Source organism: Anser anser, assembly GCF_964211835.1.
Source record: "Anser anser genome assembly, chromosome: 4".
In the NCBI taxonomy this organism is placed as follows: domain Eukaryota; kingdom Metazoa; phylum Chordata; class Aves; order Anseriformes; family Anatidae; genus Anser; species Anser anser.
Window position 1 is genome coordinate 78,702,209 of NC_139724.1, and position 26,791 is coordinate 78,728,999.

General features: G+C 63.9%; 2 protein-coding genes across 6 annotated transcripts in view; one reads left to right on the plus strand and one right to left on the minus strand.

Annotated features, from left to right (window-relative positions):
* Positions 1–26,791, plus strand: part of LOC310898247 (dedicator of cytokinesis protein 2-like) — a 69,840-nt gene that overhangs the window by 28,960 nt on the left and 14,089 nt on the right. The window contains exons 26-28 of the mRNA XM_083832883.1: positions 2–129; positions 591–662; positions 4,657–4,752. Coding sequence (XP_083689009.1) covers positions 2–129; positions 591–662; positions 4,657–4,752 — 296 coding nt within the window. The remainder of the gene's footprint in view (position 1; positions 130–590; positions 663–4,656; positions 4,753–26,791) is intronic.
* LOC310898250 (uncharacterized protein) lies at positions 8,036–25,779 on the minus strand. 5 transcript variants are annotated; one of them, XM_083832904.1, is made up of 3 exons: positions 13,881–25,574; positions 11,240–11,314; positions 8,036–8,467 (listed from the first exon to the last, which is right to left on the minus strand). In XM_083832904.1, exons 1-3 carry the CDS (start codon positions 15,389–15,391, stop codon positions 8,275–8,277), a joined length of 1,779 nt encoding a protein of 592 aa, XP_083689030.1. In that variant the 5' UTR covers positions 15,392–25,574; the 3' UTR covers positions 8,036–8,274. The 5 variants fall into 5 exon arrangements, 4 of the variants coding, with proteins under 4 accessions (XP_083689030.1, XP_083689029.1, XP_083689028.1 ...); XM_083832903.1 differs by adding an exon at positions 25,671–25,779 and having other exon boundaries at positions 8,325–11,314; positions 13,881–15,762; XM_083832902.1 differs by adding an exon at positions 25,671–25,685 and having other exon boundaries at positions 8,325–11,314; positions 13,881–22,846.

The following is a 26,791-nucleotide window of genomic DNA, read 5'->3' on the forward strand; positions in this document are numbered from 1 at the left end:
GAGTGCCGGGAGGTGCTGCTGCGCACCGCGGTGCCCATCCTCCAGGAGCTGATCAAGAAGGGAGAGGAGGAAGACGCCTGCATCGAGCTGCTCAGCAACATCCTGGAGGTGCTGTACAAGGCCCAGAAGGTAAAGCCTGGCTTCTCTGCTGGTCCCTATTCCCCTTCCAGGATCCACCTTGGAAATCACCTGATAGAACACATCGGAGTAGGGCTAAGCACAAAGTGCTGCCCATGGCTTGGTTGGACGGATCGTGGCCCATCCTAAGTGGAATAGGGTTGCTGTGGCCCACCAGTCATGGCAGGAACCTGCCCGAGCTGATGCTAAAACCCATCAATGGGCAGCCTTAGTTGGCCTACGGCTGCCTTGAACCTCGTGTGAGTGTGTTCCCCCTGCCTGCAGGGCAGTGCCGGCACTCTGCCCAAAGCCCCACAGAAGAGCAGCGTCTCTTTTCTGGCCAGCAGACAATGCCGCGCTGTTCTGAAAATTTGTGAGAAGGAACGGTGACACCGACATCCCTGGGATGGCCCCTGGTGGGAAGGTGCTGTCCTTGCTGGGCTTCACACTGACGCCAGGGCGCTGTCTTGCAGAGAGCGGAGGAGCAGCAGGCACGGGGCAGCGCGGGTGAGGAGCGGCACAGGGACCACGGCGACTCGGAGCTGGTGAGTGCCTCTCCTGGGGGCCAGGCTTGTCCGCCTCCCACGGCAGCCACAGACCCGGTGCTGGTGCCTGGGGTCAGAGCGTGGGGCTGGGGTGCTGTGGGGATGGAGACGCCTCCCCGGGGCCATGGGGAAATGGGGCTGGGTGACTCCGGGCTGTGCTGCGAGCCCTCGCTGGCCGCATCCGGCCGTGAGGTGCAGGTCGTTTGTGCCTGACCTTCACGTGGGCACCCTGCTTCCCCGGAGCTTGGGTCTGCACTGGTGGGGGTTGGCCACCGCCTTGCTCGGCGGAGGAACAAGCGAGGCCCGTGGCTGTGCAGAGGTGTGGGCCACGCACGTGGGCTCCAGGGCTGGGTCAGGCAGTCATGGGGCTCCACCAGCTCCCCGCGCAGCCCCGCATGGCCCTGCTGGACTCGCTGTCCCCAGAGTGCAGCAGCATGTGGTGCTGCTGGGGTCATGCAGGCTTAGCTGAGCTGCTGGAGGTTTGGATCCAAGGAGGAGGGAGCTCAGGAAGGATAGGACATGAGCTTACAACGCTAGAAGCAGCGTGCAAACGATAGCGCCCAGCTGGTGATTGCTGACAGCTGCCTGGCAGGGCCACTCATGGTCACGGCTCCCTTTGTGGGCTCCTGCCCCGTCCCTGCGGGTGTTTGGGCTGTGTAATCCCTTTCTGGAGGATTCAGAGCAGCCAGAGCTGGATGTCCCTACAGCTGGTATTGCAAGCATGGTGCCCAGGGCAGGCTGCGGGGGCCGCAGCAAGCAGAGCCCGCACTGGTGCTCGCCCTGAGGATGTCTCTGCCGTCACTCCCACTGGTGCCTTCCAGGCTGGTCGCTTGGGGCCGCTTGCTGTCTGCACCCAGCGCCTGCATTTTCCCTCTCAGTCCTTCCTGGGCATCTCTGCTGAGCACCTAACCCAGCCCTAGAGTGGCAAAGTTCTGCGCAGGGCCAGGAGCAGACTCCTGGGATGGCACAAGCGAGGACAAGCTTTGTGGTGGGTAACGGGCCAGGTTCTCACCTTCCCAGAGCCCGCGCGGTGCCCCCCTGCTGCACGGGTGGAAGGCACGGACACACACACACGTGCCGAGGCACAGCGAGAGCTGCGCGGGGGGGCTGGGTGGCACCACTGCCTCCTGCCTCAGAGCTGGCTTTGTTCAGTCCTGTCGCAGGCGGTAACCAAACGGCTTCTGGCTCCGCGTGTTGAGCTTTTCCTGCCTATGAAAACCAGCAGAACTCTTTATAACTTAGAGGTGTGAGCTGGTGAATGCACGGACATCTGGCTGGCGCTGTAACTCATTTTCCAGGTGCACAGCAGTCCCGTGCCAGCTCTCACACGGCAGGGGCATGTCAGTGCCACTGCTGACGCGCAGTGCTCTCTCTGCAGCGGTGCTCTGTCCCATGGCCTGTTTTCCACCAGGTTTTCTTTAGTTCTTACCTCTGATTTCCCTCAGCCAGGCACTGCAGGCAAGACGTTCCTCTGAGCTGTGTAATCCAGACCCTTGTTGCAGCTCGGTGCCCTGCTGCCCTGGCAGCTCTGTAGCGTTCGCCATGGGACCACAGTGCCTGCGTGTTCCCCAGGGCTGCTCCAGTGCTCTCACACAGCCCTGAGGGCAGAGTCCCCCCACGCCTCTGTCAGCATCTGCCGTGGGACTGGTGGTGCTGAGAGTGTGCCCTGGGCTCTGCCGAGCTGAACCCACCATCCGCAGCCGCTGCTGGCCGCGCTTACACCGAGGCATTCCCTGCTCACACACAGCCACCTGCTGACAGCTCTCCTTGACAGCGGCTCTGGTACAGGATAGCCGAGCTTTAGGCTCCTGCAGATTTTCTCCCGTATGGACCTCTGAATGCTGGAGGCAGGCCCCCCCAGAGTGCAGCTCAGCTGCAGCACCAGGCTGAGGCACCTGCTGTGCAGACGTGCCCGTGCCTCGGTAGCTGTGCCCTGTCCCTCTGACACGCGCCTTCCAGCACCGCCCCTCTGGACAAGCCCCCATCCGAGCGGGTGCGGTCCCCGGCAGCGGTGGGTGCAGGTTGTTCCTGCAGCACCTTGGCACAGCACAGACCTGTGCTGCAGCTCGGCAGGACGCTCCCTCCGCCTGCTGTTCTACCTCTGTGTTTGGCAGCAGGACCCATTGTGCTGGAGTGCGACGGCGTTTTGCTGGCTTTATGGAAGTTCATTGCAATTTGTCCCAGATATCAGTAACCAGGAATTATTACTGCCGTGCATAGTTCACTGGATAAAGAGTTAGGGACAGAGGCTGGCAGACAAAGGAAGTGGTTTAGGTCGGAGGTGAAGGTGGAAGCCGCGGCAGGCTGCGGACTGTGGTCCTGACGCAGCCGGAGCGAGCCCTGGGCTGGGCGGAGCGAGGGGCCCGTGGCTGCCCGCGGGCTGTGCCCTGCGTGGGGACGGGCGCCCTTCCTGGCACGGGCTGCGGCTGGGGAGGTGCTAAAAGACGTTTGCATGCCGAGGATGCCAAATGCTCCCTGAGGGGTTGCTGAAGGGACGGGGGCTCCCCTTTGTGCATGGGATCTGCTGCACAAAGGGGGCGTTGGATTTCTGCACTCTGGGGTCTCGGTGCACAGCACCTTGGTGGAGCAGAGGGGATTTGTGGCTGCTGAGCAGAGCAGCATGGGAGGAGAGGGCAAAGCCATCTGACACAGGAGAGGAGATGGCTCCTGGGCTGGAGAACAGCCGTTTGTAGCCTTGGCTGAAGGTGCCTTGGGTTCTGCCTTTCCCCAGCTGGTCTGTGCTCCGCTGTTGCTTTCTGGGAGGCTCAGACCTCAGAGCTGTTGGCACGGAGGCTGGATCAGACGTGTGCTGCCATGCCCTGGGTGGGTGAGGTGGCTGCGTCGGCTCAGCTGGGGAGGAGTACGAGGCCACGTTGTGCTCCACAGCGGGGCTCGGGGTCTCTACACATGTAAGCTGGCAGTCCTGGTGCCGGCCCCCACGGGAGGTGGTTGCTCAAGCTGTAGGTGCTGTGCTGGCATCGACAAGACTTTTATTTCGGAGGTGTTAGGGCTTGTCCAGTGCTCTCTGAGCTGCAGAGGTGCCTCCTTTCCTGGAGGGGGAAATTGCTCTGGGTCTTGTGAAAAGGGAGGGATGCCTGGGTGTCCCTTACATCTCTCTCTGGCAGAGAGAGCCACCTTTGCCCTGCTCAGACTGTCGCTGCTGGTGTCACCATCCGTCCCCGGCTGTCTCCTCGCAGGACACTCTTTTTTACACATCCTGGCCTGGCTCCCAAGAGCTGGAGCTGCTCTGGCATCACCACAGAGCCCTGCTGAGACAACCTGGGGAGGCTTCTTCCTTGTGCCTGGCTGGAGAGAAACTTGGTTTTTAACCCTGCAAAGCTTCTGCAGGAATCCTGGAGATGGCGGAGCTGGAGGGTTAACAGCTTTCCAGCTGCTCTGCGTTCTTTGTGTTAGCAGGGAATGTTTCTTCTATTATGGACAAATGAAGGGGGAGGCTGGAGCCTCCTCCTAGTACCGTCTGTACTAGCACAGCTGGCGTCTTATGTGGGGAGCGGCGTTGCGCAGCCTCTGCTCAGGGCGGCGTTACTGTTGGCCAGGAAGATGCGGTGAAGCAGCAACCTGCACCTGGGCTGCAGGGGAGGGCAGGCGGGGGGGGCTGGGGCTGCTCCAGCGGGAGCAGGAGCTCCAGGGTGCAGCTTCTCCTCCACAAGCACCGATTGCCTGTGGCTGCCAGGGGCTGGAGCACTGCGTGGGGCACTAAGGGGGTGCTGAGGAAACCCGTGCCCGCAGGCCCCGCTCCCACAGCCACTGCCAGCGATAACGAGGAGCATTCTGCAGGAACGAGGAGCATTCTGCAGCCTCCTTGCTCACTGTTTTCATGAGCTGCAGCCGGTGATGCCAACCCCCGGGAGGCCGAGCCCTTCCCAGCCCAGCTCGGGGGCTCGGTGCTGCTTGGGGAGATGCCCACCAGCGGTGTGCATCGCTGCCCCCCCCGGCAGCACCCGCCGTGGCCGTGACCCCTCTTGCCTTTCAGGTGAAGGTGAAGAAGCATGTCCAGCTGGTCCTGGAGCGGCTGCTGCACACCGTCAACCGGAGGGTGATCGTCCTGGAGCGGGAGAACAGCTTTAGGGTGAGTACCACCGCTCTGCCGGGCAGCAGCACCGCGCCGCTTCCCCCGCCAGCTCCGGGGATGGAGGAGCGCCGGGCTGCGCTGACGTGGGCACGTGGGAACAGGCGGCAAGTGGTGCTCTTCAGCTGGTGCTGCGGTCTCTGGCAGCAGCTGGCCGGGGATGGATTTATGGGTATTTAACACCGCAGGAGGCACGAGAAAGCCCAAAACGGGAGGGAAGAAACGTGCCAGAAGCGGGTTCTGGAGTGGAGGGTGTGCTGGGAGGAGCAGGCCGGATGTTTGTGATGCAGAAAGAACATTTTGGAAGCAGATGAAGGGGTTTGGGCAGTATTCTCTGGAAAACAAGTGACAGACCCAGTGACCCTTCACATTTTACATGCCGGGAGCACATGGGAGGAATGTGCTGGGACACCCACCTTGTGCTGAAGGGTTGGCAGGTCACAGAGCCGCTTGGCTGAGGCTTCCTGCAGAGCAGCTGCACTGGTTGCAATGATTTAGTCATGAAGGAGAGAAGCACAGCTCTGGCCTGTGTGGGCTTACACGTGCCCTAGAGAAGCATGAAGGCAAACCCAGCATGCTTGACCAGGCTGTGAGGAGCAGGCCAGGCCCACAGCTCTGGGTAGCGAGGGGGTGAGCAGCTGGGTCTGGCTGCGTTTTGGGGGTGGAGCAGTGGAGAAGTGCTATACCGTGCCGTGCCGCGCTGTGCCATGCCACGCCATGCTGTGCTGTGCTGCACTATGTCACACCGTGCTGCACCATGCCACACCGCGCCGTGCTGTACCATGTCCCACTGTGCTGCACCGTCACACCATGCTGTGCCGTCACACTGTGCTGTCCCACCGCACACCGTGCTGTGCCATGCCACACCATGCTGCGCTGTACCAGGTCACACCGTGCTGCACCGTCACACCGTGCTGCACCGTCACACCGTGCTGTACCATGTCACACTGTGCTGTACCATGTCACACTGTGCTGTACCATGTCACACTGTGCTGTACCACATCACAATGTGCTGTGCCATGCCACACCATGCTGCGCTGTACCAGGTCACACTGTGCTGCACAACCTCACAACGTGCTGCACCGTCACACCATGCTGTACCATGTCACACTGTGCTGTACCACATCACAACGTGCTGTGCTGTGCACCATGCCTGGGGAGGTGTGAGCACCCTGAGTTGCAGCTCAGCCCTTTGCTTAAGGAATCGTGCTGGGATACGCCTGCAGCTCTGCCGTCCCATCCTTGGCTCTCATTCATGAAGACCTAATGCAAGCGAGGTGATATGGCCAGCAGGCAGGACAGGAGCTTTTTTCTTGCTGGCTCTGCCCCTGCTGCCCCGTTGGTGGGTCTGCCCAGTCCCAGGGCTGTTCCCTGACAGCAGCTCTGCTGTCCCCAAATGGCTCCACTTGACAAGGTGCTGCCCCAGATATGCGCCCGGCTGCAAGCAGTCTGTGGACAGGTCAGGCTGCCGGGCCAGGCTGCGCCACCAGGGCTGTGCCAGCTGCGCAGAGCCAGCTCCTGCTGCTTGCGATTCAGGCAGGAGATGCTTACAGGGCTGGGTTTGGTATCATTTTGCATTTAGCCTTTGTTCTCAGGCTGCATGATTCAGTGCTAGAGGAAGCAAGAGCAAAAAAAAAGAGCTATTTGAAGCTACCTACCAGGGTTGTGACAGAGATAATGAGGAACGCCGGGTGTTGAAGCATGGCCTGATGTTCAAGGCGAAGAGAAGGAGAGGAAGCCTTTGGCTGATCCTCACTTTCACTGCTTGCTCCTCTTCCCACGTGCTGGCCCTGCTGATCTCCAGAAATGCTGTCTAGCAGCTTTCCCACTTTAGTTTATCATTTTCATACTGTTGCTGCAGTCTTGGGCCTCACCCTGGTGTTTGGGCCCCCCCAGTCCAGGCTGCTCCCGGCAGCTGTGGCTGCAGAAAGGTGTGGGGGAGACCAGGGATACCCATGCCTGTGCCAAAGGCCACCACAGCCCCGTCCTGCTGCTGCTGGGAATCAGAAGAGGATTTGGAAAAAGGCATTCCCCGTGTTCTCTGTCCCAGTAACTCAGGCACTGAAAGGTGCCTGATCTCTCTTGCCAGGTCTTTATGGCTCAGCCCCATCCCGGGGGGCTCGCAGGCACCCCCCAGCGCAGCAGCGATCTGCTGAGATGCCGAGGCTGGGGCGCTGCAGCACCTCCCACGGCCGGGCCCCGTGGCACTGCGGAGGGCCCCTCGGTGCCATGGGGCCGTGGCCACACGAGTGCCAGGCACGTCATCGACACAGGCACGGGCTTTAAGGCAACACCAGCTCCTGTGCTGGGTGCGTGCTGGTGGGGTACCCTTGGGTGCCAGCTGGGGATGTCCCGGTCAGAATTCCCCATCCTCTCGCTTGCAGGGGCTCCATGACCGAACATGGGGGTGCCAGAGGCTGCCCAGGCCAGGCCAGGTGCTGTCCTCTGCTCCACAGGCCCAGTCCCCCAGCAGGATGGCAGCAGCTGAGGCTCAGCTGTGAGCCCCCAGTTCTGCGTGCAGATGGTGTGCCTGGCCCCAGGCTCCATGCAGCCCTCGCCCCCTGAGGCTCTGCAGCTCGCAGGGGTCTCCAGAGCATGGCAGTGGCCAGGGAGCTGTGGGGAGCATCAGGGAGCATTCACTGCACCGTGCTCAGCATGCGCTCACCACCCGCTGCCGCCAGCCGCTTTCATCCAGGACCCTCATTAAACTGACGCTGAGATTCTCCTCTCGTGGGCAGCCTTGCAGAGGCTGGAATATTTGAGCTGCTAATTTCTGCCTGCCTGTAATTAGCCAGCGCATCTTGCAGCCGGGGAGGCCCTGGCCACCTTCCCCTGCCAGCCAGCTGCAAAGGGTGGGAGAGGGAATTTCCAGCCCCTGGCTGCATGGGGAGAGGCAGCCCGGGTCCCACAGCAGCCCGGGTACAGACAGGCCGTGTGGTGCCCCCCAGCCCCCCCAGGCTCCCTAGCCTTACCAGGCAGAGGAGCTGGCAGGAGGAGACTGGCATCCCTGGGACCCCAGCCCAGCCTCCCACCTGAGACGGGGCAGGGACAGGGTTCCTCTCTCCGGCCCCTGGGTGCAGGAGACCCCCCGGTGTTTCTGACCTGGGGGGGAACTCTGTAGGGCCTCCTGCAGGGCCGTGGAGCTGCTGGCAGCCGGGACAGACCCGGAGCAGCAGGGCCTGCGGGGAGGAGATGGGGCTGGGGGGGCTGCACAGCCCTGCATGGGGAGCGCCCGCTGCACCCATCCTCGTCCAGAACAGAAGTGCACAGCTGGGAGAGGATGTAACGAAAATAGCGTCTCCCTAGAATTTATTGGTTTCTCATTAAATACAGCAGCTGTTCCCCTCACCTCTTATTTACACAGGGGCTTCATTACATTAAACTGAACAGTTAAAAATATAAAAGCTGGTGCTACCCAAACCCTAACATCAGAGGGAGGGAGAGGAGGAAGGAGCCTGTGCAGCGTCAGAGCTGGGTTGGTCCTCATGGGCGCGGGGCGCTCGTGCCCCTCGGCAGCACCGGTTACAGGAACCAGAAGCATTTGCGCCTCGATTTCTTTGAGTCCAGCTTCGCAGGCAGCCTGGTCACCGGCGAGGGCTCCTGCCTGGCCGGCGGGACGGGCCCTGCCATGGGGGAGCTCTGCGCCGCCTCACCCTCGATGTGGCTCAGCACCCTCTGGAAGCGGCCCTCCTGCTGCCGAAAGTCGTGCTCCACGCTGCGGGGAGAAGGGGCCGCGTGAGAGGGCATCGCTCGCCGCCGCCCTGCGCCCACAGGGCCGCCTGCGCCCCAGTCCTTGTGCCCCCAGGTCCCAGCGCCCTGAGGCTCCCTTCCTGCGGGTCCCTGCCAGCCCCTGACCCGTGGGCACGGCTCAGCGGTGACCGAAGAGGATGCCGGCCCTGCCCCGGGGCCCTGGTCCTGCCGGCAGGCCCTTGGCTCATCCCGCAGCCAGCTGCTGCCCACTGCCCGCACCCTCTGGGGCTCTGAGAGCAGGGGCAGGCGCAGGACCCGTCCCCATCCCAGACAGCCGTCCTGTCCTGCCCGTGGTCTGCAGCAGGGCACGTGGCACCACGCCGCAGCACGTGGGGACCCCTCCTGCTGGAGGAGCGGCCCTGGCTCGGAATAAGAAATGCTGAGACTTTGCCACCGCAGCAAAACCCTGTGGGTGCTGACCTGCCTGGGGCAGGAGCCGGCCACCAGCCCAAGCTGGGGACTGGAGCAGATACGAGGTGGGGTCCAGGGTCTGTGGGACCCTGGTTAGCACTGAGCACCCCCGGAGAAGGGCTGTACCCAGCCCTGATGTTACAGACCCCCGGTGCCCTTCTCCCCTGAGCCCAGTGCAGCCGCGGCACCAGGCATGCAAGGCCTTCACTGCTGGCTCTGACACCGCTCGTCACGCAAGGCACGCGGGTGCCATGGGTCTGGGTAGGGAAGGGGGGGCTGCATCACCCACCACTGGCGCCAGGTCTCCTGCACATCCCTGCCACTGTCCCTGCAGCACCCACAGGCAAGTAGCTGGCAGCCACGTGCTGTAATGCTTCCTCACCCAGAAAGCGCTTCGACCTCCAACCAGCCGCCTCCCCGCCGATCAGCAAGGTGCTGCTGCCTCTGCCGCCACCACGCACGTGGCCTGGCCGCCCCACACACGGGGACCCCAGCAAGCTCCTGTGTGGTGTGCTGGCAGCTCGTGTCACTGCCTGCCATCAGGACACCCACTGTCCCCAGCTGCCTCTAACAGGGCTCCAGGGCTCCAAGGGAGGGTGCACGTGCTTGCTGCAAGGGTAATTCCCCACAGGTTCCATCACACTGCTGGGGAACTCTCCCGCAACCAGGCCCCCGTCCACACTTGGCAGCACCCTTTGAAATGGTGGATGCATGCTGACGCCGATGTCCCTCGCATGCAGGGGAAGGTCGGGAGGTGCTCGCAGCGCAGCCAGAACCCCTGCAGCCCCTCCCCTCCATGCTCTCGGGCTACCCGTCCTCATCCTCATCATCCGCCACAGGGGATCCACCTTCTGTCCCCCTGCCTGCGTCCCCCTCGTGAGGTGCTCAGTCACAGCCCCCAGGCGAGAGGCTGCACTGCTGCTGGCCGGGGTCTGCCCACGGTGGTGCCCCCCTGCCCCTGTCCCACCCCACTCTGCCCCCACCCCATGTCCCACCGGAGCCTCTTCCCATCACGTAGGTGGCAGCTAGACCCAGCGGGAGCCCTCAGCAGGAGCCTGGCTGTTACAGGAAGCCACCTCCCGCAGCGGTGACATCTCCCAGCCGCAGTGCCGTGTGGAGACAGGCTCGTCAGTCCCAATTAGCACTGAAGGCCCCCATGAGCTAAGGAGGGGGAGCTGGCTGTTGGCTCTGGCGTAAATAAGCCGGGAACAAGAGACACGGCCCCAGCAGTGCCGCAGTGGTGTGAGGGTGCTGGGGCGCAGCGGGGACAGAGCTGGGGCACCCCTGGCCCTGAGACGCCCAAGGAGAGCACACGCGTCCCAGGCACCCAACGCAGTGCAGCGGGGCTCCTGTGCACACTCCGTGACCCTGGGGAAGCAGAGCCAAGGCACTGTGGTCCTGCACCATGGTGAGGCCCTGGCATGGCAGGGGTGAGGCAGCCCGGGGACACTGCTAGGGGCACTTGTCCCCCAGCAGCCTCAGGCAGTGACATGGGACGGGTGCCTTCCCCAGCACAACCAGCACCCAACGGCAGCATCTGCGTGAATTCACGCAGGGACATGACACAGCCCAGACTCAGAGCTGGCAAGCCCATCACTCCTGTAAGGAGGTTTTCCCCCGACGCGTTGCTTTTAGGGAAGATAAATGCCCTGTCACCTCATCAGAGCAGATCTCCTTTCAGCTGCCAGCCAGCCCACTGTCCTTTGTGAAACAAACAGCATCCGGGAGGGGAAGCCAGAGCTGCCCCCCCAGTGACAAAGGGCCCAGGTTCAGACCCAAGGACACCAGGACCCAGCCCTGGCCTTGTGGCCATGCTAGGAGCAGGCTCGGAGCAGTGCGGTGCCTGCGCCCACACCGGGGCCACGGCAGCCGCGTGCTGTGGGAGGTCTGGCAGCGGTGAGCTGAGCCCGGCACGGGGACGGGCACGCTGCCCTGGGCAGCAGCCACAGCACCGGCACTGAGCAGCTGCAGCTCTGCCCCTAAGCACCCCTCCTGTCCCTGGGGTGCCCGCGGGGTGTCTGGAGGCAGGCAGGGAGGTGCTGCACCTTGCACCCAGGTGTCTCATAGTGCCGCAATCGTCCCTCATGTCGTGCGAGCCTCCTCTGGCACACCAGCACTGCTTGCCTCTGCCCGAGGGGCAGGCAGCACGGCGGGGCCGGGGCGCCATGGAACAGCTGCGACTGTCGGTGCCGTGTCCCCCCCCGAGAGCTGGGACTTGCCCTGCTCTGCCTCGTAGCCACGCCAGGAGTGTGATACCTGGAATCGGGATGGAGGAGAGCAGGGGCCCCACCGGGAACACCCCCAGGGTGGCAGAGCTGCCTCGTACCTGTAGATGATGCAGGCACAGTCCCGGCAGGTCCCGCAGTTGGCAATGTCCTGCCCTGTCCGGTACGAGTGTCGCCTGCAACAGAGCACAAGTGCCGTGAGCCTGGAGACCCGACCTCGGTGCCCGTGCCTCCCCCAGGCCCTCAGCTGCTCCACAGCACGTACACCGGCCGACATACACCGGTCAGGGGCCCCTCTGCTCCCAGGATCCCTGCTCCTCTCCTTCTCTGTGCGATGCCCTTTGATGCCGGGCCAAGCACGGTGCCTCTCAGCTCAGTAGATTTCTCGGTTGGTTGCAAACCAGGCAGGCATGGCAGAAGCCCTGAATCCTTTGCACTCTGTCAGCCTCATTTTATCACCACCCCAGAGCTGTACCTCATGCCCAGGGACACCCCAGGACACTATGCATCTCCCCACGCACAGCACCACGCAGGGAGCGGGGCCATGGGCAGCGTGGGGACTGGGGGGGAGCACTCACAGCACACAGCAGTGCCCTGACAGATGGGCAGAGGGAGATGTGCCAGCCTAATCGCCAGCCTACGCTGGACTTAGGATTTCTCTCTTTTTGAAGCTTTTGTATCAAAGAAGCAGCCTCCTCCAGGGAAGGTGCATGGGACTCGAACAAAGCAGAGCTGGCTGATGAGCCCCAAAGGTCAGCTCAGCCCCAAAGCCAGTCCTCCTCCCGGATCTCTGCAGAAAATGGTATTCTGCTGCTAGTGCTAAACACTTGCCCCGATGCATCCTCGGCCAGCTGCACCCTGCTGCCCTGCCGGAGCTCAGCAGCTCCCTGGGGCATCTCCCTGTGCAGCACCGAGCTCCAGCCCCTGGCACCAGCTGCTCTCAGAGCTGTGGGGAAAGGGCCCCCCTAAAGGCCATCGGTCACCCTAGCAGCTGCCTCCTCCTCACCTCCTTTGCCCCTCAGGCAGTGCAGGCTGCGGCTTTTCGGGGGACAGCTGAGAAAACACCCCCTGTCCCAAATACCAGTCGCAGCCTCCTGCTTGAATCATTCTCCTCTTACTCGACCTTGATAATGATTGTTCTCAGCCCTCGGAAACTAGGTCTTTTAATGCACCAAATTATATATTACAATTGGGATTATACTGTTAGCACATAAATTAGATCATGATACCTTTTATATGCATATATAAAAGGTGTGCATATGCGTGTACCTAATGTTGTATAAACTGCGCCTTTCTGTCAGGGTGAGATCTAACGTGGGGACAGACGTTTGGCTCGGGAAGTTGCTGCTGGGAGACACCCGGACCCTGTGAGGCTGCATATACGGGGCGAGCAGTGCTGGGGCTGGTGGCAGTGCTGGGTTGCGCGCGGCGCCTCGGGGCCACCCGCATGTCTGCCGGGACGCTGACCCGTGGCAAATAAGGCCAGGCTATTCCTCAGCAGAAGGACACTAGGAAAATCTTTTATGTGATTTCCTACTCCATTCCTTATGTCTCTGGGCAGCGTTTGCTCATTTGACTGCAACAGTATATGGAGCCGAGATCTTAATTAAGCTCCCCACGGTGAAGCTAAATCAGCTTCCTGAGCAGACAAACTCAGTTCCGACAGTGGGATCAGATCTGCCCTTTTGATGGGCTCTGCTCTGGACTCGCCCGTGCCGAGCCAGGCTGGGACACAGCCCTGCCCGGCTGGGCGCCTCTGGGGGCAGCCCCACAAGCAGGGGCACCCCTGGCCCACGCCCCCCGCCCAGCACAGGCAGCAGCCCCCGCGCAGCCCCGAGAAGCGAGGCCAGGCAGGGCGCCAGGGCGTGCAGGGGATGCTGCGCAGGGGGAGCTCAGCACCACGGCCCGGTCTGAGCTCCCCGCCTGCCTTCGCACTCTCATTAACTGTTCTGTGGGATCCTTACTACTATTATTAGCTGTAAGTGGAAGAAATGATTTAGCAGCCACTTAATTTGGTTAAACAATTAAACACTTGTGCAGGCGGGAGGGACAGGACCCGCAGGAGGTGCCCATCTGGCAGGGCAGGACCTCACGCCGGGTGCCCCCTGCCTCCCTGAGCTCGCTGCCATGGCGCGCACCTGGCTTGGTGCATGTGCCAGGCACGGCCCCTTGCCAGCATGAGGCCAAACTAACGAGCTGCCGAGCTAATGAGCTGTCCCGTCCCAGTGCCCTGGGCTGCCGCACGCAACTGAAGCACAGCGGAGCCCTACCTGCGATGCCACCTGCAGCCGGCACAGGCGATGATCCCCATCACCAGGCACCAGTGCTCTGGGCCACCTCGGACACAGACGGTTCGTTAACAGGCAGAGCGTGCCAAACCCTGCCAAGCCCCCTGGGCTGTGCCCCCCAGCCAGGCATGGCAGGCTCCCAGCACGGGAGCCTCTGCCTTGCTGGCGGCCGACCCAGGGAAATCCTAGCAAGTTGTTAACGGGAATATCCCGAGCCACGGCCAGCGCTTGGTACTGCAAAACACAAACGAGGCCAAGGAAACTGGCCCGGGGGATGCCCTGCCCTTGGCCTACAGAGCAGGGATGGGCAGGACAGGCAGTGGGGGCCATTCCTGTGGTACAGACCGGCAGCACCAGAGACCGAGCTCTTGACACGGGCCCTGGCCACCCCCGTCTTTCATTCACAGCCCCCAAAGGACATTTGGCCCCCCGCTCCCCACCTGCGCTTGCTCACCCGTCCCGCTGGGCCTCCTTCTTCTCCAGGTCCTGGATGACGTCCAGCAGCACTCGGATGGTTTGTTGGCTGGTCTCCAGCACCCCTTCCAGCGACTGCAGCTGGGACTGCAGGTCCCCCTGCGCCCTTGCAGGGCCCTGTCCCTGAGATGTTCGGGCGTGCTCGTCCCCCGCCGGCGCTGCCGCTGGCCCCTTGGCTGCAACCACCAGTTGCAGAAGGTCCTGGACGTGGCGCAGCGTCTCCGACTGCTGGGCGGTGAGGCAGGGCTGCCCATGCTGTGGGGCCTCTGGCACCCGCCCGCCCAGCTGAGTCCCGGTGCCAGAGCCCTGCCGGGCTGGGGGCAGCAGCTCCCCACGTCCCTCTGGTCCCGCCTGGCCGTGCCCGGGATCGGTGGCCCGTAGCCGACTGCTGATGCCGTCATGGGTGTCCAGACAGCCAAGCGCAGCTGGTGTCTTCTCCGGTGTGGCGGCTGAGCTGTGCCAGCCCGGCGCTGGTAGGATGGGGGCTGGCAGGGTGCAGCAGGGCCCCCCCCATGGCGAGCTGCAGAGCTGGTGCTGGGGTGGTGGGGGGTCCCGAGGGGGGGTGCCCTGAGCTGGCTGCCGGAGCCCCTGGATGTGCGCGGTGGGGAGGGTCTGCTGGCAATGCGGAGAGGGCTGGGGCAGCAGGCGCCCGCGGGGCAGGCTGTGCTCTGAGTCGCTCCGGCCGAGCCCCTGCACCTCAGCGGGCAGCTGGGGCTGGCCGCAGGGCACAGAGGCCGGGCGCTGGGAGGGCCTCCGGCTGCCCCTGGGGTTCCTGCAGGGCCTGGCGCAGGGCTCAGGGGGGCAGCTCTTGGCTGGGGAGGTACAGCTGGCAGCAGGGCACCCGGCTGTGCCCGGATAAGGGGGACAGGGATCCCTGGGCGGTGGCGGTGACGCGTGGCACGCCGCAGCAGGCTGGGTGAGGGCGGCGGCACGCTCACGCGCAGGGAGGCTGCCGGGCACGTGTGGGGGCACAGCCCGGACAGAGGGGGTGGGCGAGGAGCCCCCCGGGCAGCGGGTGCTCCCCAGAGCAGTGGGCAGCCCCACTGCCCCGGCCACGTTGCAGACACTCTTACTGCGGGGCTGGGAGGCTGGGAAGGGCTTCTGGAGGCTGGGGGAGGTTTGGATGGCAGCACTCGCGCACGCCTTCCTGGGCATGGGCAGCGTCAGCGAGCATGGCTGGGCCTGGGGCCAGCTCCGCCGCGAGGCACAGAGAGCCGCCGGCTCAGGGGCGTCCCTGGGGGGCGGCGAGGCACGTGGGGTGTTGGGGCCAGGGGCGGCTGCGGGCCCTGGTGGGGGGCTGCCCGCCTGCTCCGCGCTGCCCTCCACCAGGTCCTTGAAGCGGACCTGCTGCGTGCGGTTGCGCCGGCGCTGGAGGCGGCTCTCGATGTCGGGTGAGTCGCGGTTGAGCAGCACCGAGCGCACCGTCATGGCTTTCTCCTGGCCGCCCTCGCTGGTGGGGGCCGGCCCAGGAAGGGGCTCCCTGCTGACCATGGCTCACGGCCCCGGGGCCGAGGCCCTGTGGCGGGGCGCTGCAGCGGGGCCGAGCTCTGGCGTTCGGAGCCCTGCGCTGCGCCCGTCCCCGGAGCTGTCCGGGGCAGTGGGCGGCCTCATCCCGTGCTGCCGCAGAGAGGGGATGCTGTGTGGGAGGCAGGCGAGGGGCTGCTGGGCACGCCACCCGCCGCACGGCCCCTACAGCCCGTGGCACGCTGGCGCCCTGACGGCCCTGCCCGCCACCGCGCCTCCCCGCTGGCGCCAGCAGCCCATGGTCCCGCCGCCTCTGCCCAGGCTCAGTGCCCCCCACGGTGGGCTCCCCAGGGCACCGGGCACCAGCCGTCCCTGCGCATGGCTCCTGGCTCCCAGACCTGCAGGGACAGAGAAAGGAGGTGAGCCCCGGCCCTGCTGCCCGCTCCCTCCTGTGGATGGGGATGGGGACGTCTCCAGCTGCCCCGCGGAGCCGCCGGCCTCTGCACACCCTCCCACCCAGCGCGGCCATCACAAAACGCGAAGAGACAAGCTTTGATCTCTGGCGCTGCCTCCTCAGCACAAAAGGAGAAGGGAAAAAAAGAAACCCCTTTAGCATAAACACGTTACAAGTTCACAGCTCAAATCAAGCAGAAGCAGCTGTTAAAAATAGCTCTGCCTTGCTGGGGCTTGGTACCTCGTGTTCAGAGGGCGCTGGGAGCAGGCAGCCCGTGCTGCAGGGGCACAGTGGGACGGGACGGGAACAGCGCAGAGGAGCAGGTCAGGCTGTGCTGGGCACAGGGGGCTCGTACGTGGGGATGGACAGGCAGGGGGCACCCGCAGCACGTGGGGCACCTGCTGTGCGTGGGGCTGGACAAGGAGTGGGGTGCCCAACCTATGTGGGACCTGGCTGGAGTGGGCACAGGACCCGTCGTGTATGGGGCACAGGGTCCCATCCTGCATGTGCCACCTGTTGGAGGTGGGGCAGGGCTGCGGGCGTGGGAGAGCAGCTCAGTGCACAGGACAAGGCTGTGACTTGGGGACATTTAGCCAATTTGGGCATGTGAGAACCGGCCTCGAGGGAGAACAGGTATTGCATCTGAGATGGCAGCTTCCAGTGCTGGGCTCCTCTCTGAGATGGGCATCGCTGGGGCAGGCTGCCCTGGCCGCGAGCAGGGCTCCCACGCAGGGAGGACCCCCCAGCACACAGCTGTGCACAGCGCCTCCTCCCCGCGCAGGCAGGGCAAACCCCTTCCCCAGCCCTGACCCCGACCAACACCAGGCCCCCATGCACAGCTGGCTCTCTTGCGTCCACCGTGGTCACTGGCCACCCTTCCGGCCCCTCGCACTGCTCAGGTACATGGCACATGCCTGGGAGCCCTGCTCAGGAGCCCCTGTTCCCCTGGCGCAGAGGATTTGTGGCTCATTTTGGGAAGCAGCATTGTGAGAAGGAGGCACTGGAGGGCAGAGCTGGAGTTGCCAGCCCCGGCAGGGAGTGACGCTGCTTGGCCCCGTGGCTTGCTGTCCTGTACCCCGTGTGGGTCTGCAGATACCCACAGGTGCCTGGGCACGAGCAGGGAGCACAGTGCTGTGGGTGCCCCTGGCACCACGCCGTGCCCTGCATCCCGCAGCTGGCACCGGCGGCGTCCACCCTGCCATGCAGCCCAAGGAGCCCCCAGCCCCCCCCAGCCCCGTGGCTGCTGCAGCACACCGAGCTGGGAGCTCTGCTCTCCCCACGGCCCTCTCGCCCTCGCTGCGGACAGGCACCCCTGGCCCCGCTCGCCACCTTGCCTTGTTCTGACTGTACCGAAGCAGCTGACTCAGCACAGCAGCCTGGAGTCCCCATGCACTGGGAACGAGCAAACTTCCCAGCTGTGCCGGATTTCCCGCACCTCCCCAGGACCACGGCGAGCCCAGCAGGAGGAGGCTCAGCCAGTGCCTGGCCCGTGCGGGGGACCCACGTCTCACGCCTCCGCGCCCCTCGCCCAGCACTAGTCGGGATGCTGCTCCACGCGCCACCAGCCAGCCGCCTGGCGCTTCCCTTCCCCAGTCTTGGAGCTGTGCCCAGGCACCGGGAGGTGTTTGTGAGGCAGGATGCGGCGAAGGCATGGCCGGCGGATGGGGCATCTCGTTAGTATGGACAGCAACAGGCTGAGGAGGGGAGGGAGCTCACTGGAGAGCCGAGCTCTGTGCATGCCTGAGGCAGTGGCCATGCAGGCACCTGCATGGAACAGGGCAGAGCCTGCCAGGACCACAGGACCCAGTCCAGCCCCACAGCGTGGGACCAGCAACCCCAGCTATGGCTGTGCCAGTATGGGAAACACGCTCGGTGGCAGGGGATGGATGGGCTGGCACGTTTCTGTGCTGGACTGTCCTCCTGCACGTGGTTCAGCACCAGCACAGCCTGCCTGAGCGCTCCTGGAGGACAGCTTGTGTGGCCACCCTGCTCCGGAGACTTTCTTAATGAGGATGCTAATGGACATGGGGCAGGGGTGCCAGGAGCCACTCCAGCAGCCGAGCGTGGGGCAGGAGCACTCCTGGCACAGTCAGGCAGTGGGGGCAGACATGGACCCTGCAGGCTCCCAGGGGGACCAGGCTAAGCCACGGCCGACGGCAGAGCGAGACCAGGACACCTCACTGCCTGCGCAGCAAACGCGATGCTGTCAGTCAGCGGGGCATCCGCTGAGGCACCCTCTGCCTCCCAAACCGCGCTCCGCTGGAGAGATCAGAGACATGCCACAAGGACAAAGAAAAAGTCTATAAATTATACATGCACTAACTGCATTTGGAGAACAGTTCTAAGGGTGTCAAACACCAAAAGCTAGGACCCTCCCACTCATCCCTCTGCATATGCATTACGGCACGGTCAGATTTAGTGCTGTGCTCAGGCACTGTTTCCAGCATGCCTGCATCTTCTAGTGCTAATGAGTCCTGCTGTGGGACTGAATCAGGACTGTGTAACCGAGCGGCTGCTGTACCTCACGCAACCCCCTATACCGGAGCCGAAGCTGAGGGAAACAGCTCTGCCAATGGATCCAGCTGGAAGCATGGCTCCAGGGACATTTTGAATGCACAGAAAGGGCCACGGGGAAGGGGCTGTGCAGGAAGCACAGGCATGCGGCACTCAGCCGCACCAGGGTCTTCCAGCTGCTATCTTCAAGCTTGTTTACTGGGAGATGGCGCTCGGGACGGTGTATGCCAAGGAGCCTGCACGCTCACCCAGGCCCCCACACAAGCACTGCTCTCCCAGCGATGCACCACAGTCCACAGGCCTTCCTGTGCCCACAGCTCCCTGCCCCTGGGCACCTTGTGCAGGACCTGAGCTGCCGGACTGAAGGCACAGGAGCAGAAGCGTTCCCTGCTGGTGCCACCCTCCGCAAAACAAGGCACAGATTGCTTTGCTTGGTCTTGCCCTGCTGAGTAATGTGGTGCTACAAAGCTGGAGCCCTTCTGGGATCCCGAAACGGAGTCAGCCCCTTCAGGGCCAAGCTGCTGTGAGCCCAGCACTGCAGCAGCTCCCCTCTGGAGGGGGATGACCAGGACTGGGGATACAGGCAGACAGGGGAGGGGACAGCTGAAGGATGAGAGCTGTCCTCGCTCCTGCATGGTGGCTGAGGCTGTCCTCAGGTGCCCTGTGCCAGCAGCTCTCCAGCAGTCCCTGCTCGAGCGAGTGTAAGGGCTGCGCACACCGGCACCCCAGCCTCATGCCCAGCAAACACGGGCGCCCTGGAGTGGAACGCGGCGGAGCAGCTCTGCGCACCCCCCGCAGCTGACGCAGGGGCAGGAGGGCTCCCCACGCTTTGCTTTTGCCCATGTGCGCAGGGCAGGGAGCCGGCAGGCACCGGGGATTCAGGGTGTTCCTCTCCCAGCTTTGCCAGCAGAGCCGCACTGAGGAGGGCAGGCTGGCTCTGCCCGTCCTGCGGCTGGCCCCGAGGAGACCTCCCCGTGCGCAGCAGTGGAGGAGGCAGGGCAGGGCAGGGCAGCCATGCTCCCGGGGGTGAGGAACCCACCAGAGCTGTGGGCACCCCCGGCATGCGGCACTCCCGCAGGCGTGGAGGTGGGGATGCCACGGTGTCACAGGACCTTCCCCTCTTGCAGCTCTGGACGTGTCGGCGTGGCCGACGCCACAGGAGAGCCAGGCGCAGGCAGGACGTCGGACCCGCAGAGCCCTGAGCGCAGAGGCACTGGGAAGGGCTGGGGCACGGGGACCCACCAGCCTGGTGCCTCTGCGGGCAGCGGTGGGAACAGATGCAGAGCTTGATTAATGACAGATGAAGGATGGCAGCATGTACCAGTCGTGCCAGTCAGCACAGGGTTATAGGAAACACGGTTCATCAAACTAATTTTCTGTCTGTTTTGATGAGATTCCCAGTTTGGTCGACGAAGGTAAAAGCCTCGATGGAACAGACTTAGATCACTGTAAGGCATTTGACATTTTGACGAAGAAAGCAGAATGATACGAAAGCAATGTGGCACACATTAAATGGATTAAAAACTGGCTAACCAGCATGTCTCAAGACATAATCATCCAGCGATCATCACCAATTAGCCGTGCTTCTGCTCAGGTCCTGTGGAGGGGTGGCCGGGGCCCCGCACTAACACTGGCTATTAGCGGCCTCAAAGAAGAAAAGTCAGCACCGATAAAATTTGCAGATTATACAAAGACTGAGAGAAGGATAAGGAATGAGAACAGCAAATACAGTGCCATGCAAGAAGCAAGGAACAGGCACTGCAAAGAGGGGTCTCTGCTGTGGGGAATGGCACCCCTCTGCAGCCTTGCAGGTAAAGTGCAACAAAACAGTGCCTGGAAATTGGCGGTCGGCACGTTCAGATGGGGAATGACTTTCTTGACAGGTGAGGTCATCCAGTGTTAGAGCAACTCGGAAAGGATTTAGACGGTGGTGGATCCTCCATCTTGGCAATTGCTTAAGGTCTGAGTGTTTTTCTCCTCTTGTTCACATGGGAATTACAAGCAGCAAGTCATATCAGATGATTTATCGATAAAATCAGATGACGCCACTGTAATGCAATAGATGACATGAGGACTTCAGTGATGGGCTCGCCAGATAAGCTGGATGCTCAGTGCAGCTGGGAGCAGATGTCCCATCAGCTGAACGAGACCCAGGAGCCGTGGAAGTGACACGGGCTGCTTCCCCGCTGCCCGGCCACCGGCACCACCGAACTGCAGTGCCGATGCCCCCAGCGCTCAGGCTGCCCTTGCCCCCACACGCATCAAGTCTTTCTCCGAACGTCTGGGATTCACGGCCAGCTCCGACTCACGAATCAGCCCGGCGTCCTGAAGCCCACGAACCTGCTGCTCTGCTCCGGGTGCAGGGGTCCCGAGCCCGGTGGTGCATCGCTGCCCTGCACCTTGCCAGCGCCATCAGCTCCTGCCCGCAGCCCAGGGCCTGCGCGTCCCTCCCGGAGAGCGAGGGCCTGCGACAGTGACGCTGCTCCGGCCGGTCCTGATTAATGGGCTGGTGAATCTTGTAAGAGAGGCAGCAAATCTTCCCATGCTGTATCTTGATACATGGGCTGCAGGGTTGGCCTCAGAGGAACAAAGCCCTGCTTCACACCTGCTCCTCCGACCACCAGAGATGCTGCAGAGCGGAGGCACAGCCTCCAGCCGCCTGCCCACTCTTGTCTCCCCGCACCGGGACGGCACAGCCCTGCCCAGCTCTTCCTCCTGACGCCACGACGTCGGCGCCCTGTGCAGAGACCAGCCCAACACCACTGGGCAGACCCTGGCCACCGGACCCAGGGCTGCAGGCACCACCACGGGGTCCCAGCCGCCCCCGTGCCCAGCAGCGATCCTGCCCGGCCCCAGCCCCTTCTCCACCCATCCTCCACCTCCTCCTCCTCCTGGCAACGTCTGTGGAAGAAGGAAAACCAGAGCAGACACATAAATCTTCTCCTCAAGACGCAGGAAGCTGGGAGATTAGATTTATGAGAGAGGAAGTCATATTCTTCTGGAGCTGCAGAAGAGAACAGCTAATTACCCAGCTCCACTACTGGGTACAACGGTTCCTCTTGGGACAAAACCTTTGCTGTCCCTGATCTCTGAAAGGGGATGAGGTGCTATGGCAAGCACAGGAGGAAACAGAGGATGAGGCATTTGTGCACAGCCGACGACCAGGCAGGAGCCAGGTTCTCGATACACCAGCCGGTAGCAGGACTTAATCCCATTTTGGCTCCAAGACGACTCGGCACGTTTGTACTCGGCATGGAGCATCCACGGGACACGGGGGTGGAGGACTGAGAGCGTCTCCTCAGCAGCCAGCAATGCCAAACCCCAGCTCCTCGCAGGGGCAGCACCAGCACGAAGCCAGCGCGTGCCCTGCCCTCGCGGCTGCTCTTGGAGGCTCTTCCAGCACCCGGCTGTTTGGAGGCATGCAGACCTCCTAATTTCCTGCAGGCACTTAATCACGGCCAGTTTATATCCGTTTGTGCTTGTGCCAGTACCGTGCTTTGCTTGAACAGCTCTTCTCCCTCCTCAGCTCGGAGCCCGTGTGCTTTGCCGTGAGGACGCAGGCCCGTTCCATGGCGCAGGTTGGCGGCGGTGAGCAGGGGCAGCCCTGCCCGCGCCCTCGAGGCCAGCTCCCCGTTCCTCCCGTCATCCCCACAGCTTCACCCATTCCCATGGGGGCTGAACACCTCTCCCCCCCCTGCACCCAAGGCAAGGTCTTGCGCTCTGCTCCAGCACCTCCATGGCTCTACTGGAAACACCCACACAGCTCCATCTGAGGACAGCAAATTCCCTGAGCTGGGGCAGCGCCCTGAAAGACTCACACCACCACGCACACTCACTGCAGACGCCACTCGGGTGCCCCAGAGGAGCGTTGCTGGCACAAAGGTCCCTTTTCTGTGACAGCAGGTGCCTGGTGGAAGTGGCAGCTCGCACGAGCCAAGGGATCTGCACGCATCTTTATTTAGGTCACTGGCTGAAGAGCTCTGCAGGAAAATGAGTCACTCTCCCAGCCCCAGGGCCCAGGAGAAGGCAGGAGCCCCCAGCCCAGCCCGGGTGCTCCCTGAGGCCCCAACACCTCTCCAGGGCTGCCCGAGGCTTCTGCAGCCCCTGCATGGGTCCCACGGCCAGTGCCTGGCAAAAAGGACACCAAACCCCATGAAGAAGCAACAACGCCCTCCCAGCACCCAGAGGCCGTCGCCTCACCGTTACATCGTGCTTCCCTCTTTCAACTGCAGTTACGCTGGTGCTGTCAGGTGGAAACGATGTGGCCAGGAGATGCAGCAAGATGCAAAGCCTTTGGAGAAAGCCTTTAGAAGCCTGTGGAAGCCAAATTATTCCTCTGTCTCCCATGGATGCCAATACGGCTGTCGTGGCAGTAGTGGCTGTGTTCTTGCTGTGACTTGCTTTCGTTCCCACCTCTTTGCAATGCAGAGGAGCGCTACTGTCACCATTTCAAATGAGACATGAAGAGGCAGAGTGACCTGCCCAGGGGAACACGGGCAGACCACGCAGACAGCCTGTACAGAGCAGGAGGAGATTAGGAGTTTGTTTTACATCCCGAGGCTTTCCTTAACCTCCTCAGTGGGAGGCGTGAGCATCTCCCATGCAGCCTGCAGCTCCTGGGCTGCGCAGCACTACTTGGCTGACTTTCCTAGAGGCTACAGAAGAGACCACCTTGGGAAGAAGGCGGCACCCCCTTTGTCTGCTTCCTTCCCAGCAAATGTGGTGTGGGCACATCGCATTCTTCTGAGTCTCAGAGACACCTCGTGCAGGTGCACGGACACGGGGAAAACACCTGACACGGAGACCTGGCCTCGAGAGCAGGCAGGCTCGGCCGGTGCTTCCTCCGGCAGAGGCTGTCCCCAGAGTAATTACAGGACAAACAAAATAGGACATGGCCTGAAGGCTCGTGGTCACAGGAGACACAGCTCATCACAAGACATAGCACAGCTCCGCACCTTCCCGGGGAGAAGCATGTCACCCCTTGCAGAACCGGGCTCCGCTCTCCATCTGGAGCCACGCCGCCAGCCAGCAGCCTGCGGGCTGGGGAGCCCCGGCAGACGGGGACTGGATGTGCTCCTTCACATGCCAGGAATTTTATTAGAAAGCCACAAGCTGTCCACAAAGCACATTTCTGGAAAAAGCTAGAAAGGTTTTGCCGCCCATCAGTTCACGGGCAGACGGCCACAATGCCCCGCCTCGCGTGCACCTGTCCCGGGGAGCCTGGCGCAGCCCCACAGGGGGGCACACAGCCCCGCTGCCCCTGCAGCTCCAAGCCCACGTCCCCACGGGGACCGGTGCCCCCGTCCCGCTGCCGCACCGTCTGCAGGCTGCAGCCCTGGCAGCGGCGCTGCCGCACGGGCAGCGGGAGCAGGAGGCCTCTGCGGCTGCAGCTTCCCAGCACCAGTGCGGAGAACGTCATCTCAGAATACAAATTCCTGCCTTTAAGTGGATTTCCAATGCCATCTAGCAGCCGGCCCCCCTTTATCTTTATGCGCCTTAGACAACACTCGCTACCAGGGGAATTTAGGAATTAGCAAGTGTCTTTGCTGCGTGCCTCGGTTTCCCAACCCACAAAGCAGCCAGGGTGGTACGGACTGCCACTGTAAGCACACCAGACAGACACCGTCCAAAAGCACTGGTTATGACTGAAGTATTGTTACTACACAAGCAAATGAACCCATAGTTATTTGTGGCCTCTGAACAGTACCATACTATTAAATAATTATAATAACTATAATTTGTTAAGAAGATAACCTCAGTCTAAAGGAGCTTCTGTGTTTAAATCCATTCTGCTCCTCCAAGCGCACGGGAAGGATTTTGAGCACTTCCCAGCAGATGTGAAACCTGCCAGGACAAGACCAGGGCTGCCAGCCTGAGCCAGCTCTTGCCTGGAGCTGCTTCCAAGCCCAGGAGGGACTTGGGCAGCTCCTGGTCCCCTTCTCAGGCAGGCCACCAGTGATGGGGGACAGCCAGCGGACCCTGGCATCCCCGGCTGTCCCAGAGGGCTTGTTCCTGTGCCCTGGGAGGCGCCGGCAGCTGCAGGCTGGCAAGCAGTACCCTGCCCCGCCACGGGCACACGGACACTCACTATCCCCCTCCGGGCACACAGCCACAAAGCCGGGTCCCAGCGATTACTCACACGTGTCCACCTCGTGCTCTGATCAGAAAAAACGGCTCCGTGGAGACCCCTTCTCCTGACTCCCTGTGTGCCTCTGCGAGGAGCTGCAGCTCCGACTCAGTTCCGCGTGCACTCCTGCGGGGAGGAGAGGGACTCGAGCAGTCCCCAAGAGCTGTGCCTTCGTACTTCACGGGCTGCGGCTACGGCTGCCCCGGCCCCACTCCCACTGCCCCAGCTGCCGAAGCCCTGCCGGCAGACACAAAGGCCTTGTGTGCAGGACACGGCGCTGGGAGCTGCCGGCAGCAACGTGGGCTGAATCCCTCCAGCGCCAGCAGCCGTACCCGCGGCCGGCATCAGCGCAGCGTGCAGTACCGAAAGTGACATCCCTGGGATCATGTGTGTGCGCGTGTCAAACACAAACACGGCTCTGGCTGACGGACGTGTCTCCAACCGAGGGACAGCAGTGAGCCAGGCAGGCTGCTGCTGGAGCCCGGCTCCATGCCCACGTCTCCCGCAGGAGTCGGTCTGCGAGCGGAGGTGCCACGAACTGGGGGGTGGCAGGGCAGGAGGGCTGCGGTGCAGGGACCAGACCCTGGGGGTCTTCAGCCCTTCTAACGCGGCAGCGCCCAGCACCGGATTTGTCCCCTCGGCCACAGCCCCCAGCACGGCCACGTGCCCCCAGGGACCCCGGCACGGCCTCAGCAGGGTGCTCGGTGCGGGTGCCACCGGCCACCTCTGCGCGGGGTGTGGGTGCCGCGGGCACCGTGCCCCCCGCCGTTCCCCAGCCAGCGGGGCAGAGGCGAGAGGAGCCCCGGGGGCGCTGCGACCCCCGCGGCACGGGAAGCCGGGGCTGCCCGGGGCCGGGCTCCGCGCTCCGGCGGCGAGGAGGAACGGGCACGGCCGCCCGGGCACCGCGGCTCCCTGCCGGGCGAGCCGGCACCGCGCCCCCGGCCCCTCCGGCCCCCCCGGCCCCCGCGCATCCCGTGGGCTGCCGCGCCCGGCTCCCGACCGCGGGTCCCCGCGCTGCCCCGGGGTCCCGGTGCCGGCCCTAGGCTGCCCGTACCGCCCCGGGGCTCCCGGCCCCGGCGCTCCCCGTTGCGCCCCGGCTCCCGGCCCCGGCGCAGCGAGCGGGCGCTGCAGGGCCGATGCCCGCAGGGCTCGGCTCGGCCCGGCCCGGCCCCGCCGCCCCCCTCCCCGGCGCCCCGCTCCCCGCCCGGTACCTGCTGCTCGGCGGCGGCGGCGGGCGCGGGGCGGCAGCGGCGCGGGGCGGCGTGCGCGGGGCACGGCCGGGGCGGAGCCGCGCGGGCTCGCCGGTACCGGGAGGCGGAGCCGGCGGGCGGGGCGGGGCCGGGGCAGCCCCGCGGCGGCGGGGCCGGGCGGGAGCCCCGGGCGGTGCCCCCGGGCGGCGGGGATGGAGCCCGCTGCGCCCCGCGCCGCTGCCCCGCGCGTCCCTGCGGCCGCCTCCGGTGCCGGGCAGCGCCCAGCGGGGGCGCGGCCCCGGCCCCGCGCAGCCCCCGCCGGCCGCCGGGCTTTGCCGCGCCGCGGGGCGCCCCGGAGCCTCCGCTGCCCCCAGCCCGGCCCCGCCCGGGGCGCCGCCCCCGAGCCCGCAGCGCGGGGCCCCGGCGCGGCTGGAGCGGGGCTGGGAAGGGCCCTGCCTCCGGGAGGGGACCAGCGGGGCGCAGGCGTGGGGGGAGCGCCGGGCGGGGGTACCGGGAGGCGGCAGCCGCAGCGGTGGGCAGGGGCTGCGCCAGGCCCCGCGCGGTTGGTCGGCGTCCCCCGGGCACCACGGAGCCGCTGCGCCGGCTCCGAGCCCGTCCCCGCGGCTCTCGTGTGCGCCCAGGCTCCCGTGGTGCTGGGGCGGTGCCGGGGCCGTGCGGCGGCTCCGGGAGCTGCCGGGCCCGCGGTGGGGCTGCGGCCCCGTGGTGGGGCCGTGGCCCGGCCGGGCGCTGTCAGCGAGCAGGGTCCTTCGTGTCCGCACCCACCGGTGGATTTGCGCAAGGGACCGTGTGCTGTGCTGGGCTGCCCCTGGGTCTGTTCCACGTGCACGTGCCATCCACCAGACAGATCACACCCGTACGTGGAGCAGGGTCTGGCTGTACGGCTCCCCGGTAATGTAATTTAAATGTAAATACGGCTTCCCTCGAACAAAGTGTAGCAGCGGTGCGGGGAGTTCACCTCGATCTAATGCCAGCAGCCACCAGAACAGCTGCTTTCGGATGACTGAACTAATCTCGTCAGATCCCTAGCATAGACTGGCTCATACGAAAGTTTCCTCCCATCCTTCCTGCCTTGCACCACATCGCCCCTGGGGCATTGCCGGCCTTACCCCGGGGCAATGAGG

Bases quoted from the DNA above. Each gene is read 5' to 3' on its own strand.
- LOC310898250 (XM_083832903.1), bottom strand. From the start codon at position 15,391: ATGGTCAGCAGGGAGCCCCTTCCTGGGCCGGCCCCCACCAGCGAGGGC. The intron at 11,315-13,880 runs GTGAGCAAGCGC...GCTCTGTTGCAG, and splicing joins AAGGAGGCCCAGCGGGACGG to GCGACACTCGTACCGGACAG.